Genomic DNA, 16011 nt, shown 5'->3' on the forward strand with positions numbered 1-16011 from the left:
ACCGCAGTGGTTATGTTCTTCTTTTGTGAATAATGGAATGTCTCACATTTGTAATTAAATATTTTGTAGCCTAGCAGGGTCAGCAGTCCCCATGTGAGAGTGTGACATTATTTGTGTGAGTTTTTTCTTGGAGGAGAGAGAAGAGATGTGAAAAATCTTTGCAGGTCATGGTGTCCTGTGGGTATGATCAAGAGAGCCTGACTGAGCGTGGGTCTGGAAACACGCTCTGCATTCGGGGTTCCGGGCAGCTGCATCAGGAACCAAGAGAAATGATAGACAACTAGGCTGTTTCTCCCCCACCTTCCCCGCTCTGCCAGGCACACTAACGCTGGTAAATACTTGACTCTATTTGTCAAGTCCCTAACCGAGTGTAGAGCACGTGGGAGGTGCCCGATAAAATCGTCTGCTTTTCCTCCTCTCTACTCCCTTCCCGCGTAAGCCTTAACCAGCCAAGTCCTAAAATGATGAATTTAAGCGCTGGAGGGCTTAGCGAGTACCTCTCCGGCCACTGCCGGTTGGAGACGCGAAATAGCAAATGGTAAGATCTCCGGGCCCGTATTTCTCTTCCTGAGGGGGAAAGAACAGAAGTACACAGTTCATCATGTTACAGATCAGAACTTCTGCGCCGTTAAGAAACTTTGAAAGCCTGTTGTTGGGTTCCAAAGGAAGGGGAGGAAAATCACAGAAGATTATGTTAATAATGAGATGTTTTGAAGAATGAGCTATATTGGCAAGCGCACAGAACACTGAACTAGTAGCAAAGAGGGAAATGGAAGACTGTGTTTAGAGGATGTAGTGAGCATTCGGGTAGGGCAGTGGTAGAAAATAAGGCTAGGATCGTGTCGTGACGCCCTTAATTTCAGACTGAGGAGTTTTTTCCTGATTAGGCAGTGGGACACCTCTGAAGGTTTATGAACTGGTTTTCAGAGTGACTAGAGTCATTCGTTGATAACACTGAAGTCCTTGCCCAAAGCGAGGAGAAACTAAACGCCAAGAGGCCACGTAGGCATCCCGATAACGAAGATAAGGACGAAAAAGAGTGGGGACGGAGCAGGAGGCTGTAGGTGGATATCCGTGGCACTGGAGAAGGACGAGAGACAGGAAATAGGTGTTGAGTCTAGTCACCTGGGCCCAGTGGGTAGGCTGAGCCAAAGTAAGAAACTGGTCTGAATAGTATGCATTCTGTTTGGGACCTGTCTGTGGTCCTGGTAGGCTGTGCATTGCACACACCTGTGAATATGGAATGAGTTCAGTATCAAAATAGGGCTTTTAAACTTCCCTTATTTAGAGGTGATTTTTAAAGCAGTGGAAATAGATATGCCAAGAAAAAGTATACAGGTACAGGAGATACTTAGGACAAGTAACAGACCCAGGGATGGGCCATTCACTCATTCACGTGGAAACCCAGGGTAGAGATATTTAAGAGGGAGGCTCGGCCAGCAGTACAAAATACTACAAAAAGGTCACGGAGGCCGAGGATGAGAAGCAACCATCCTACGTAGAAGGTAGGTCCTCAGTGGTGACTTCTAGGCATGAAGCTTCAGTAGAATGCTCAGGACGAAAGCCAGGTGGCACAGGGCCAAAAGAGACGTGGGCAGGTGGAAAACAGGGACAGCCAGACTGAATGTACTTTGCAAAAATGACCATCCAGAAGTGGTGGGCAAAGTAGACGGTTTGTTACTTAACAAGATCATGGCAAGTTTGGGGCGTTTGTGTTTTTAAGTTCGAGCAAGACCAGAGAATGTTTCTTTGGAGTCTGAGTAGAGGGCATTTGGGACTTGAAAATGACTGAGAGATAAGTGATGGGCAGAATGAAGTCCTGAGAGGTTGGAGATAGTGGGGTCAAGTGAGTCCGTCCCTTCAAACCTCAGCAGGGAGCAAATGACCGCCATCTCCGAATTCGGTGGAAAGCCCATCTCTGTTTTGATGTGGAGGAACTGATTATGGGTGATAGTCATTTTTCTTTCAGCTTTTCCAAATTTTCTACTTTTTCTTGAATGAACAGGGATTATTTGAACTTTAAATTTTGCTCTTCAGGGCGAGAACCTAAGATAGATGCCCTCTCTCCCCAGAGGCATTAAGTAGTGTAAAGGAGGCCTTTCACCTCCTTTACAGCTTCTGCCAGGGCCCCTCTCCTCCTCCTGGGCGCCATCTTTCAGAGGGCGCCCTCCTCTGTGAGGGACAGCAGGCAGCCTTTACCATCACAGAGGTTAGAAAAGCCAGACATCTTTCTGGGATGCTCAAACGCAGCACGATCTTGAGAAAGGATAGGTATACCATATAAATGCTGAAAGCTCCATATATGTTTAATGACTGGGAAGAAGAAATAATAACATTTAAGAGAAAAATAATTGCCTGTGTCCTGTTTTGAAAGCTGTGGCCTCTGTGTAGCAAGAGTCTCTCCATACACTGATAAGGTTCGTTAATTATTTACTAAGCATACTAACTGAAGAATTCACTTTTATTAAATGCCTCGAGCCTTTGCATCATTCTGGTACTTTAAGATTTGTACACTACTGTTTGGTATACAGAGTGCGTATATGGGGGCCAAATTGGTACAGATTTCTCCTTTAAAAAGCATGAAACCGGTCATTAACTTCCATTTTTAAGAGTAATTATTGGGGCGCCTGGGTGGCGCAGTCGGTTAAGCGTCCGACTTCAGCCAGGTCACGATCTCGCGGTCCGTGAGTTCGAGCCCCGCGTCGGGCTCTGGGCTGATGGCTCAGAGCCTGGAGCCTGCTTCCGATTCTGTGTCTCCCTCTCTCTCTGCCCCTCCCCCGTTCATGCTCTGTCTCTCTCTGTCCCAAAAATAAATAAACGTTGAAAAAAAAAAATTTAAAAAAAAATAATAATTATTAAAGGAGATTCATTTAAAATATATAGCCTTTTCAGCATTGTGGTAGTAAAAGGGTGTGGTGATTTATGTGTTTTAATTCGTAAGTTTATTATTGCCTGTACCTAGTTATTTGACTGGTGTCTTTAAAAATGTAGATATTCGCGGGTGGCTCAGTCGGTTAAGCGGCCGACTTCGGCTCAGGTCATGATCTCACGGTCCCTGAGTTCGAGCCCCGTGTCGGGCTCTGTGCTGACAGCTCAGAGCCTGGAGCCTGTTTCAGAGTCTGTGTCTCCCTCTCTCTGACCCCCCCCCCCCCCCGTTCATGCTCTGTCTCTCCCTGTCTCAAAAATAAATAAAATGTTAAAAAAAATTAAAAAAAAAATGTAGATATTCGCTGGGGCGCCTGGCTGCCTCAGTTGGTAGAGCATGTGACTCTTGATCTTGGGGTTGTGAGTTCGAGCTCCGTGTTGAATGTAGAGATTACTTAACAGTAAAATCTTTTTGAAAATTTTACTTTAAAAAATTGTTTTAATGTTTATTCATTTTTGAGAGAGAGACAGAGTGTGGGTGGGGGAGGAGCAGAGAGCGGGAGACACAGAATCCAAATCAAGCTCCAGGCTCTGAGCTGTCGGCACAGAGCCCGACACGGGGCTCGAACGTAGGAACCATGAGATCATGACCTGAGCCAAAGTCAGATGCTTAACTGACTGAGCCACCCAGGAGCCCCTAAATTTTTTTTTTATTTTAGAAAGAGAGAATGCACGGGTGGGGTAGAGGGACAGAGGCAAAGAGAGAGAGAATCGTAAGCAGGCTCCACATTCAGTGTGGATCCCATTCCCGGGCTCGATTCCACAACCCTGGGATCCTGACCTGAGCTGAAATCAAGAGTCAGATGCTCAAATGCCTGAGCCACCCCAGGTGCTCCAATAAAATCTTTTGGAAAAATGTAGATAATTCATTTATCACACGCTCCTTGAATGTGTTAACTGTTCACGTACAGTCAGAGAATATATTCGAGTGAGAAGGGATAGAAGGTCTCGGGTTCATTCTTCTTCACGACAGCGGTGCGTGGAAAAATGTTTTTTGGAAAAAATTGCCCTCGGTTTCTGTTTTCTCCGCACGACAAACGCAGCCGATAAGGTCTGCTGACTTAGTGCTAACTGGTAGTAGCTTCCGCTGGGATCCCTCTGGCCGCCCCGGGACCGCATGCTCCCCCCTTCTCCCACCTGCTGGAATGTCAGAGAACACAGCAGCAGGGCCCTGCTGCCCGTGGGGAGGGAATCCCAAGCTTGGGCAGGCCTGTTCGTGGAGAGCCAGGGTTGATAGTCGCAGCCAACTGTTTCCCCGTGACCCCTGCTGGTATCAGTTTGGATAATTTCTCTCCCTGGCCCAAGTCATAACCACTCACTCACGTCCAATGCCACACTTGTCGCCGAGTGCAAGGCTTATGCTAATAAGGCTGCCATAAAATAAATGCACTTTTTCACGTCAGCGGTGTCCCATTCTGGCTCTGTCTCTGCCACCTGTTTAGAATGCCCTATCCTGCAGAGAGGATATATGTGCCTCCATGCCACTCCTGTCACCGAGGTCCAGCTGCACTTCCCTGCACTCTGGACCTAGCCTCCCCTCCGTGCCCGGAGATAGCCCTGTGTCTCATTTCCCGACTGTGCTAATGATGGACCTAAGCAGCCCGCTTAGGGAAATGCCTCATTCCATGTGGGTTAGTAGCAATGTAACTGTGACTGGACATAGAATTTGTTGGGATTGGCTGATATTTTAGAAACACGGTCCTGGGCCATGACTAAGTACTAAAGACCATGCTTGCATTTTTCCATTAGGATCTCACTAAGTACATTTTCTTCTAGACTTATCTTTAAAACGTTATTCCAAAAGGAGTATGTAATGCTTCTTAACTTTGGGAACTTTTCTAAAACTTGAAGATGACGACTTTTATCGTGCTGAGTTAAACGTCGTTTTGAATGATTTGTATTATTCTTTCATGATGTATTTTTAATAAAATTGTCACGCTGTTCGTTCTTCTCCTAACTACAGGTATGGAACAGGCTGCTTCTTACTGTGTAATACAGGCCGTAAGGTTGGTTTTTTTCCGATTAAAAGATTGCTGAAAGTCTTCTTTAACTTCATATCAGTAGTGCTTGAGCATAATTTGCTATTAAGTTACTTAGGATTCTGCAGATTTTCTTTAATCTTTGCTTTTTAAAAAAATTTATGTATCGTTTAATTTACATCCAAGTTAGCATATGGTGCAACAGTGACTTCAGGAGTAGATTCCTTCGTGCCCCTTCTCCATTTAGCCCATTCCTCCCCCACACCCCCTCCAGGAACCCTCTCTTTGTTCTCCATATTGAGGAGTCTCTTATGTTTTGTCCCCCTCCCTGTTTTTATATTCTTTTTGCTTCCCTGCCCTTATGTTCATCTGTTTTGTCTCTTAACTCCTCATATGAGTGAAGTCATATGATACTTGTCTTTCTCTGAATGACTGATTTCGCTTAGCGTAATACCCTCTAGTCCATCCACGTAGTTGCAAATGGCAAGATGGCATTCTTTTTGATTGCCGAGTAAGACTCCATTGTGTGTGTGTGTGTGTGTGTGTGTGTGTGTGTGTATACATATACATTTATCCATTCATCCATCGATGGACGTTTGGGCTCTTTCCATACTTTGGCTATTGTCAATAGTGCTGCTATAAACATTGGGGTGCGTGTGCCCCTTCGAAACAGCACGCCTGTATCCCTTAGATAAATACCTAGTAGTGCGATTGCTGGGTTATTAACTCTTCATTGGGGTTTAATTTAGAGCTCAATAAAAATGACGACAATCACTAAATTTCAGTGGCTCTAGTAAGAATCATTTTAGGTTCTTTGAATTTTACATGTGTGTCTTTAATTGTGGTGGGATAGCTACGCTCGGACCTGACCTTGTCAGACTCTTAATGCAAATCTAATCTGGAGCAAGGGATAAGCTTTTTATACTGTTTTAAGTGTACTGTCCTTAATACTAGTAATTTTAGCTGTTTAGATTTATTTTTTTAATTGTTACATATTTATTGAATTGTTTTCTACCTGGTTCCTCTTAGCTTTTCCAAATAGTCTTCTGCCAACCTGTTAATTTCTTGGCGGCTGAAGTATTTTTCTGTGTCCCGCAGTGTGTGTTTTCTGAACACGGCCTTCTGACCACAGTGGCTTACAAGCTCGGCAGAGACAAGCCGGTGTATTATGCGTTGGAAGTAAGTACCTCTCAATCAGTGTGGATAACATGACGAACAGTCACAGCCAGGGAGAGTCACAGTGCTTCCTAACACCTTTTCTGGTAAATTTTCATAGATGATAAGACTGGGAAAAAAAAAAAAAAAAAAACCTCATTTTTTTTTTCTTGGCATTTGGTTAAGTGGAAGGAACCTGGCAGTGAGCTGGGGTCAGCACTCCCAGGGGATCTGGAGGACGTCGGCTCCTGGATCTTTTGCCGGTCACTTGAGGCACCTTGCAGCCGCTTGGCACGGTGTAAGATTTTCTGCCCGTGAAGTTCAGTGCAGGTGTTGACTTGCTCGCCAGTATTCCCGTCAGCTGGAAAATGCTGTGTTTTTTGTAACTGCAGTGCCCCGGTGTTCCAAAGAGCACCACCGGGGGCAAACGCAGATGAATTCCCTCCATGTGTCTCCCCATAAAAATAAATTTTGTCTCACATTTTGACGTGGGAAAGAAAGTGAGGAGACTGATGCCAGTTTTCAGTGGAAGCGTTTCTTCCGAATACATTTGTCAATCCTAGTAGGAATATATCAGCCTAAGCCTGTAGGGCATGGTGAATTTGTATTAGGAACATTAGTAACTTTTCTAGATAAGGTCGAAGAAGCAGTACTCTTTTTATAAAATCAGGTACGTTCCTTTTTTTCTAAAGATTTTATTTATTTATTTATTTATTTACTTACTTACTTACTTATTTAGGGGAGAGTGTGAGCAGGGGAGAGGTAGAGAGAGGGGGACAGAGGATCTGAAGCGGGCTCTGCGCTGACAGGCTGACTGCAGTCAACCCGACATGGGGCTCGGAGTCACGAACTGTGAGATCATGACCTGAGCCGAATCCGGACAGTTAACCGACTGAGCCACCCAGGCGCCCCTGCAGTTCATTGTAAATGGCTCCCTTGTAATGTATAAATATACAATGGATCTGAAGATTTACTGAGGCTTCTTTCCTAAAGGATCTGATGATAATTTGGTCACAAGCGTTAGACTTCTGTTTAGAGTTCAAACATTGTATTAGTTGCTATGCCTAGAGCACAAAGAATTTTCGGGTTTTTTCTTGCCCCCCCTCCCTGCATAAGCACTGTGCTCTCTCCCCCAACCCCTTTTCTATGGATAATAGAAACATTTAGGAATAATAACGGTATCGTATCATTTCTCAGAAGTTAAATTCCTACAAGCCCTGTTCTGCTCTGTTTCCTGCTGTGCAAAGTGCTTATTTGTACAGCGCTGGGCACATCAGATATGTACTATCTGATAAATGTCACCCTATAGCAATTAAGTAAGCCGAACAGCTTAAAGAGTCTTTTCCCCTTATACTGGAGACAGTCGCTTAGAATTATAGATGCCTTAGACCTGGAAAGGGATGCTGCGGTAGGGCTTACCTGGTTTCAACTTCCCTCCCAATATGAAGAATCTTCTTTCCCTCACCGATAGCCTTCCAACTTCTGTTTGAAGATGGCACCCAAAAAGGCTCCTTAGACGTAGATCAGCTGTCAAAAGCATTCAAATACTAACAGGCACCTGTTGGTTTTTCTGGGTCTTCTTGCTCTAGGATAAACTCCTCCAGTGCCCTGATGTCATACAGTTTCTGGATCCTTTCTAGTTCTGGACTCCCTTCATTAGATGCATTCCAATTTGTCGGCATCTTCCACAATGGAATAGAATATTCCGCATGTAGTCAGACCTGTACTCACTAGTGTGATTTGTTCCTCTCTGACCATAAACCCTGCTTTTGCCACTCTAACCTGAGAGTTCATTCATTTAGTCTAATAACCCCACCATATCATCGCCTCCGGGAGCAGATGTTAAAATATCTGGCACTTTCTCAAATGACTCCTTATCAAGCCAAGTCCTCTCCATTCCGTATTTGGGCAGATCTTGCTTTTTTCCTTAAGTCATCTCTACACCCAACACGCGGCTTGAACTCAGACCCCGAGATCAAGAGTCACATGCTCTCATGACTGAGCCAGCCGGGCGTCCCTGCAGATCTTTTGTTAATCTGAATTCAGGTCTTTGCTTCTTCCTGTTAAATTTCATGATAGTGATTTCAGCCTATTGTGACATTGTGGGTTCCTTTTCACTCTTTGTTATTTTTCCAGCTTTGCCTCATCTGGAGACTTAACAGGCACATGCTTTATGATTTTGTTTCAATCCGTGTAATTTTTTTTAAAAGATTCAGAGAATTTGAAAGCTGACATGGCCAGTAGTAGATCAGATGACAACAGGCTTCCCTACCCCCTCACAAGGAATTTGAGAGTCAGAAGTGAAATCGGAGTCACTTGGCCAAATTAACTTTTGAAAGCTAGTAAGTAGCAGATCCAGGATGCAAATTCAGGTTATTAGACGTCAAAATCTAGACCCCCTGGGCCACCCACTGTGCCATCGCCGTTCTCCTGAGTCCGGTGTTCTTTTCACTGCATCTCAGGTCACTTCTTTCGTCTCCTAACCTAGCAGCCTGAGCCACAACATGTACACTTACACACACACACACACACACACACACACACACACACACGTTCACAGTAGTAGATAGGATTTTGTTTTCTGTGTCTTCTTTCTTTTCAGTTAACAGACATGTAAAAACATTGAAGCAGACCAAATGAGAGGGCAAAGGAGAAAGCTACCTTGGGAAAACTTTTTCTCACTACATTCCTGCTAATTCCACTGGGTCACACCACTTCCATGTTTCGTAAGTGCTTACAGAGTATATAGTTGATGATCATTGCTTTAATTTGACAGATTGTTGTTAGGCTTGGCGACCTGAGGTATTAAAATTTCACTTTGTGGGGCACCTGGATGGCTCAGTCAGTTAAGTGTCCGACTTCGGCTCGGGTCACGATCTCACGGTTCGTGAGTTGGAGCCCTGTGCCGGGCTCTGGGCTGACGGCTCGGAGCCTGGAGCCTGCTTCGGATTCTGGGTCTCCCTCTCTCTCTGCCCCTCCCCTGCTCGACTCTGTCTCTCTCTCCTTCAAAATAAATAAACATTAAAAAAATTTATTTAAAAAATCTATAAAAAAAATTTCACTTTGCATTTTTTAAAAACTGAAACGATAGCTGTGTACCTCACATCTTTTAGTCTTCCACTGTCCCTCTGCTGATTTGGAAGGAACATAATGCATTTCTCTGTGCTTTTGTTGTTTTGGGTTTCATTTCTTTTGTGGGCACCTTTAAACTTTTTAAAAAAATTTTTTTAGTGTTTATTTTTTTAGACAGAGGCAAAGCATGAGCAGGGGAGGGACAGAGAGAGAGAGAGAGAGACAGAGAGACAGAGAGACAGAGAGACAGAGGATCTGAAGTTCGAACTTGACCTGAGCCGAAGTCAGACGCTCAACTGACTGAGCCATCCAGGCGCCCCAGCACCTTTTCATTTTTAAGATGTTACTTAACTATATATTTTCCTAACTGTGTTTATAGTTGTTTAGTATTTATTTTTAACGTCCCACCCATGATGATGACCTTGAATGCTTTTCCTCTGTCACCTCCAACAGCAATCATGTCATTGAGCTTAGTAAAGTTTTCATTTCCCCTTTTTCTTAAACATGCAGGAATAAGTTCTGTTTTCTTTCTAGTCCATTGTATATCATACTTATTGGCTTACTTTATCATTTTCTGTGTCCACTGTCATTTCTTTGGGGTGAAACTTTTCGTGGCCCTACCCCCATTTTTTCCTTGCAGAGGGCCATCCTTTTGTAGTTCTCTTACTCAGAATCTGAGGTAGTAAGGTCTAGTCCTTTTAGGTTTGTCTGTATTTTTTTTTAACGTTTATCTATTTTGAGCGAGAGAGAAAAGGTGTGAGTGGGGGACGGGCGGAGAGAGAGAATCTGAAACAGGCTCCATGCTCCGCACCGGAGCCCGACCTGGGTCTCAGTCTTCGGACTGTGAGATGGACCTGAGCTGAAATCAAGAGTTGGATGCTTGGGGCGCCTGGGTGGCTCAGTCAGTTAAGTGTCCAACTACAGCTCAGGTCATGATCTCGCGTTTCATGGGTTCGAGCCCCTCCTCGGGCTCTGTGCTGACAGCTCAGAGCCTGGAGCCTGCTTCAGATTCTGCGTCTCCCTCTTTCTCTCCCCCTTCCCCATTCCCACTGTCACTCTCGCTCCCTCGAAAATAAATAAACGTTAAAAAATTAAAAAAAAAAAAAGAGTTGGATGACTTAACCGACTGAGCCCCCCAAGCGCCCCAAGTTTATCTTTATTTTGCCCTCTCTCTGGGGTGGGTCAACAGAATCTTAGACGAAAGACTTGTTTCTCCAACATCTTTCTAACATCATTGAACACCGTTGAACGTGTAACATCATCGAAGTTCTCCGGTTTTCCTATGATGTGCCTGGGTTTGGATTTGATTTCACTCATCCTGTTAGATAAACTGGATACAAGTCTGTCTCGAGGTCTGAGAAATCTTCAGCAGTTGTCTCTTTTAAACACTGCTACTCTACCATTGCCACTGCCCTCTTCTGTGACTGCTAGCGTATGGGTGTTGGAACCCTTCAACCCAGCCTCGATGTCCCTGAACCGCTCTTTTACGTATTTTTCATCCCTTGGCTTCTCTGCGCTGCATCTCCAGGGAGCTACTCACTACCTACCTTACATTCCAAATCCTCTCTTTAGAACAAAACAAGAACTGTTTCTATTGTGAAATATGAAACACGTACAGAAGGATGCATAACAGACCAAAGTACAGCTTGACAAATGATTATAAGGAGAAGGCCCAGGTCGGGAAACAGAACACCGCCCCCAGCCAGGACCCCCTGTGCGCCCCTCCCACCCCCAGCCTCTCCCTGTCCCCTAGGGGAACCAGCGTCCTGGCTTTTATTACAATCACTTCCTTACTTTTCTTTAGAGTTCCGACACTTACTATGCGCAACCTTGAACCCCGAAGTTGAGTTTTGCGTGTTTTCAATACTTTATATATTAAAAAATATAAAAGAGAAAGTGAGAGAGATCAAGTCATACAGTATGTATCCTTTGATGTGGCTTCTTGCGCTCAGTATCACACCTGTGAGGCTCGTCCGCGTTGTTACACAGAGCTGTGATAGCACTCCTTTTTGTTACCAAACGAAAATGCCACGGTTTAGTATTTATCCAACTGTCGACGACCTTTCAGTTGTTTTCTGTTTTCGTCTATGATGAAAAATGCTACCGTGAACAATTTTGTATACATCTCCTGTGTACGTATTTCTGTAGGAGTAGAATTTGTAGGCAGTAGATTACGAGTATCTTCCCTCTGAGTAGATAAACGCAAACCAGTTTTCACACCAAAGGCATCAAGTTACACTGTCATGGGCAGTGTATGGGAACGCTGCCTCCTCTCTTCCGTCTATTCTAGAGTTGATCCCACCTATTACATTCTTTTTTTTTTAATACTTATTTTTGAGAGAGACAGAGACTGAGAGAGAGAGAGAGAGAGAGAGAGACTGGGGGAGGGGTAGAGAGAGCAGGAGACACGGAATCCGGAGCAGACTCCAGCCTCCGAGCTGTCAGCACAGAGCCCTACTCCGGGCTCGAACCCACAGACTGTGAGATCACAACCTGAGCCAAAACCAAGAGCCAGATGCTTAACCACCCGAGCCACCCAGGTGCTCTGCCGGGTTGTTTTTTTTTTTTTTTTTTTTTTAATGTTTATTCTTGAGAGAGAGAGACAGAGCGTGAGTGGGCGAGGGGCATAGAGAGAGAGAGAGAGATGGAGACACAGAATCCAAAGCAAGCTTCAGGCTCTGAGCTGTCAGCACAGAGCCTGTCGTGGGGCTCGAACCCACAAACCGTGAGATCATGACCTGAGCCGAAGTCGGACGCTTAAACAACAGAGCCACCCAGGCACCCCAAGCCCCTCCAAGATTTTTAACTGGTTATTTGTTCATATCCACCTGATTTTATTTTGCTTGTCTTTTCTTTTGATTCATAATTTAATGGCTGTTTTTTAACATAGAAATCGTGCCTTAATTTATCTCTTTGAATGCTTTCAGCACTTACTCTAAAGTCTTTGTCAGAGTGGAGTGAATTTTTTTAAATTTTTTTAATGTTTATTTATTTTTGAGAGAGACAGAGACAGAATGCGAGTGGTTTAGGGGCAGAGAGAGAGGGAGACACAGAATCCGAAGCAGCCTCCATGCTCCGAGCTGTCAGCACAGAGCCCGACGCGGGGCTCGAACTCCCGAGCTGTGAGATCATGGCCTGAGCCGAAGTCGGACATTCAACCGACTGAGCCACCCAGGCGCCCCAGAGTGGGGTGAATTCTTTTCCAGCTGTTAAGTTTAGTTTGCTGGTTTCCTGATAATAGATTTCTTCGTGTGTCTTGAAACTTTTACTTCTAGTCTCATGTATTAAAGCCACAGCCTTTGTCAGCCCGTAGTTCTCCCCACACAAGCGGGAGAGCGCCACCTAGCCCTTGGCGTCAGGCACTGAAGCCGATGCTACTCCTTGTGTCACTCAAGACATTTGGGACCCTTTTCCTCTGGAGGAGCCGGGTCCCGGCCACCACTCCTGCCTCCTGACGCATACAGAAAACTTAAGCAGAACCTTGCGGTCTCAAGCCCCGTGCAGTTGGTGCATTTCTCTTTCTGTCCACATCCACCGCCGCTCTGCATCTGAGTCAGCACATGCTGTTTTGGTGTTCCCTTTTTACATTTTGCCCTGTTATCCTCTGTGTCTAGAACAGAGAGAGGAGATTTTTAAAGTGCAAACTCACCATTTCTGATGTGGACATCACCAAGAGAATTCTTTTTCTTTCTCCCTGCTCCCTGGCATGTGACGCCTCCAGGCCCGACGTGTTACCATCTCTAAGCTCCAATTTTCATTATTGGTGCAAAGGAATTGGGGCACGTGATCCTTGAGTTGTTCTAAAACTTTCAACTCCTACTACACCGCTTTAATTTGTCCCACTCTTTCACTAGAAAATTTCCCTTTGCTTTAAAGATTTTTTATTTTTAAGCAATCTCTACACCCGATGTGGGGCTCAAACTCTACAGCCCCGAGGTCAAGAGTCCCACGCTGCACCCACTGAGCCAGCCAGGCGCCCCCACTGGAACATTTTTCTTGGTGGCGGGAGAGGCTGAAGCAAACCGGAGCATTTGTGTGGTTCTGCCCTTTCTCTGCCACCTGCTCATAGGACCCACCTGCCTTAAGCCATGCTTCTCTCTTTCCTCGTTTATCTTCTTCCAAGTATTATTTCACACACACAAAAAAAATCCTTTCGGGGGCCTTTAGTATTTCTGAGGTTGATCTCGCTTAGGATCTGAGACCTCCCTGTTCTGTACTCTGTCACCGGGATGCCAGTTCCCCGGGGCCGCGATGCCTGTCTGGTTCCCCATCTCTTGGAATGGACTGCCACGTAGGAGATACTTAATCAATATTGTCGACATACCAAATCTTAGGCCATTTTTTCTCCGTTTAAATATGAGCTTCGGGGGCACCGGGGTGGCTTAGTCAGTTGTGTGTTTGGCTCTCGATTTGGGCTCAGGTCATGACGTCACGGTCGTGGGATCGAGCCCCATATCGGGCACCGGGCTGAGCATGGAAACTTTAGACGTGGAGAATCTCCAAAATAAATAAATAAATCTTAAAATAAGTATGAGCTTCGAAAAGGGCTTCCCTGTATGCCCCCCCTTGGTTTCTTTAAATGTCCCCTGTCCCATCTCTTTCGTACGATTTATGATGATAGTGTGGAGACTTCTGTTTTAGACTCTTTCAGCCTTCTTAACGCCAGATAATCATTTGTGTTATGAGCCTGTGTTCTTCTCTATTGCTGTATAACAATTTAATCACAAATATAAGCGGCTTGCAACCATACCCGTTTGTCTCACAAGGCTACAGTCAAGGAGTCGGCTGAGGCTATGGTCTCGTCCAACACTCTCTCTCCTTCCAGGCCCGCTCACTCGGATTATCAGCTGAATTCGGGTCCTCGTGGTTGTAGGGCTGAGGGCTTCCGTTTCTTGGTAGTTGGGAGCCAAAGGCTGCCCTCGGCTCTTAGAGGCCGCCTGCAGTTTCTTCTCATGTGAAGACCCACCAGAGGACCCCTGATAATCTTATTTGGCTTCCTCCCGTACACTTCCCTCACACGCATCCAGTCGCCTCTGGCGCGCACTACTGGTTGGAAGCATGTCCTAAGTCCCACCGTGCTCAGGGAGAGAGGATCGCACGCCAGCACGAGCACCAGGAGGGGGGGACGGTGGAGGAGGCCGCCTTCATTAAGAATCTGCCTGCCACGGCCTGGAAACGTTGTTTCCGGACTTGAGTAACGTACTTTCTTGGGAAGTATACTTTCTGAACCGTAAACGCTGTTTATCTTAACTCCCTAACTTGTTACTGAAGCATTAATAGTATCGATTACATTTTAAAAATGATGTTGTTCCCCCACTTTACCTCTAGGTTCCCGTTCTCTCTTCTACGCAATTAAAAATGCTGTGGACTTAGATTTTGCATTTGTGATCTTACACAAATTAGCACATTATAAATTATGTACGTAGCGATACGTGTTACTGTCGCATACAGAAAGCTTTGTTTCCTGTGCCTAATGGATGATTTTAAGCGATTTATGGATAATCTTAATTTCACGTAATTTTTCTTCATACCCTCTGTTTTTAGCCATAACTGCCTCACATCCTGAAATGTGTCCTTTACACAGATACTATTCGTGGCTATGGCATGCATGGCGAGGAGCTCTTGAGAAGTATATTTGTCTGCTATGACACTATATTAGATCTGCCTCATTACTTTTTTTACAGTTTAATTCTTTATTTTAGAGAGAGTGAGAGCACATGTGAGCTGGGGAGAGGGGCAAAGGGAGGGAGGGAGAGAGAGAGAGAGAATGAATCTAAAGCAGGCCCCACCCTCAGTACAGAGCCTGATGCGGGTCTTGATCCCATGACCCTGGGATCATGACCTGAGCCAAAAATCAGCAGTCAGACGCTCAACTGACTGAGCCACCCAGGCGCCCCTACATCATTGTTCTTAATTCCCTCTTCCCGTAGCCTGTTTTTTAAGCTTCCACTTTCCAGGCTATGTATCTAGTATCAAGATTTATTCCTCTTGTCCTGTTCATCATTTCATTTATTTTTCTTTCTACCCTCTCATCTCTGTTAATGTCTTTCTTAGGGTACGACCGGCTTGCGTGCACCTTTCCCATAGGTCATATCTTAGAGTGCATTCCTATCTGTAGATGATGCTCTGAAGTACTGAATCTTTATATGTAGGACATGACTGAGCGGAACTTAATTGATAGCAAGCAGACAGTCGCCTTCTATCTGTCGTGTTAGCTTTCTGTTCCTGTGCTCCTCTTCCCGCCCATCTCGAAAGCATTACGGCACCTTCCGCTTTATCCCCTGCCTCCGAATGCGAAAGACCACATCTTTGCTCAGTGTGGAGGTTTCTCTCATTTTTAATTAATTCTTTAGAAGGCCAGCGAATACCATGTATTCTATCCTGGCACCAAAACGATATTCTTCTTTCAGATAAGTGTTTTCAACCTACCTCTTATTTTCTTATATTACATTTATTTTTCACTTACAACTAAACAGCCCTGTACGTTCCTGATGACCAGATTTATCTTTTTTTTTTTTTTCAACGTTTATTTATTTTTTTGGGACAGAGAGAGACAGAGCATGAACGGGGGAGGGGCAGAGAGAGAGGGAGACACAGAATGGGAAACAGGCTCCAGGCTCTGAGCCATCAACCCAGAGCCCGACGCGGGGCTCGAACTCACGGACCGCGAGATCGTGACCTGGCTGAAGTCGGACGCTTAACCGACTGCGCCACCCAGGCGCCCCCTGATGACCAGATTTAAAATAATGTTCTTCTGGAGCTTTGATAGTAACTTTGTATTTTTTTTTTTCCTTTGGTTTCAATCTAAGCAATGCCCTCTGGTCCACAACCAGTTCTTTTTGTTAAAACCTTGACAGTCCTTTTCCTAAAACCGTATTGC

The 16011-nt window shown here is 45.0% G+C and overlaps 1 protein-coding gene across 7 annotated transcripts in view; it reads left to right on the forward strand.

The window, feature by feature from the left end:
• The window catches only part of GK (glycerol kinase), a 78698-nt gene that overhangs the window by 46471 nt on the left and 16216 nt on the right, over window positions 1-16011 (forward strand). For all 7 annotated transcript variants that reach the window (XM_030306081.1, XM_030306086.1, XM_030306084.1 and 4 more), the window contains 2 exons: window positions 4889-4931; window positions 6003-6083. In XM_030306081.1, coding sequence (XP_030161941.1) covers window positions 4889-4931; window positions 6003-6083 — 124 coding nt within the window. The remainder of the gene's footprint in view (window positions 1-4888; window positions 4932-6002; window positions 6084-16011) is intronic.

This window comes from Lynx canadensis, chromosome X (assembly GCF_007474595.2).
Source record: "Lynx canadensis isolate LIC74 chromosome X, mLynCan4.pri.v2, whole genome shotgun sequence".
Taxonomy (NCBI): Eukaryota; Metazoa; Chordata; class Mammalia; order Carnivora; family Felidae; genus Lynx; species Lynx canadensis.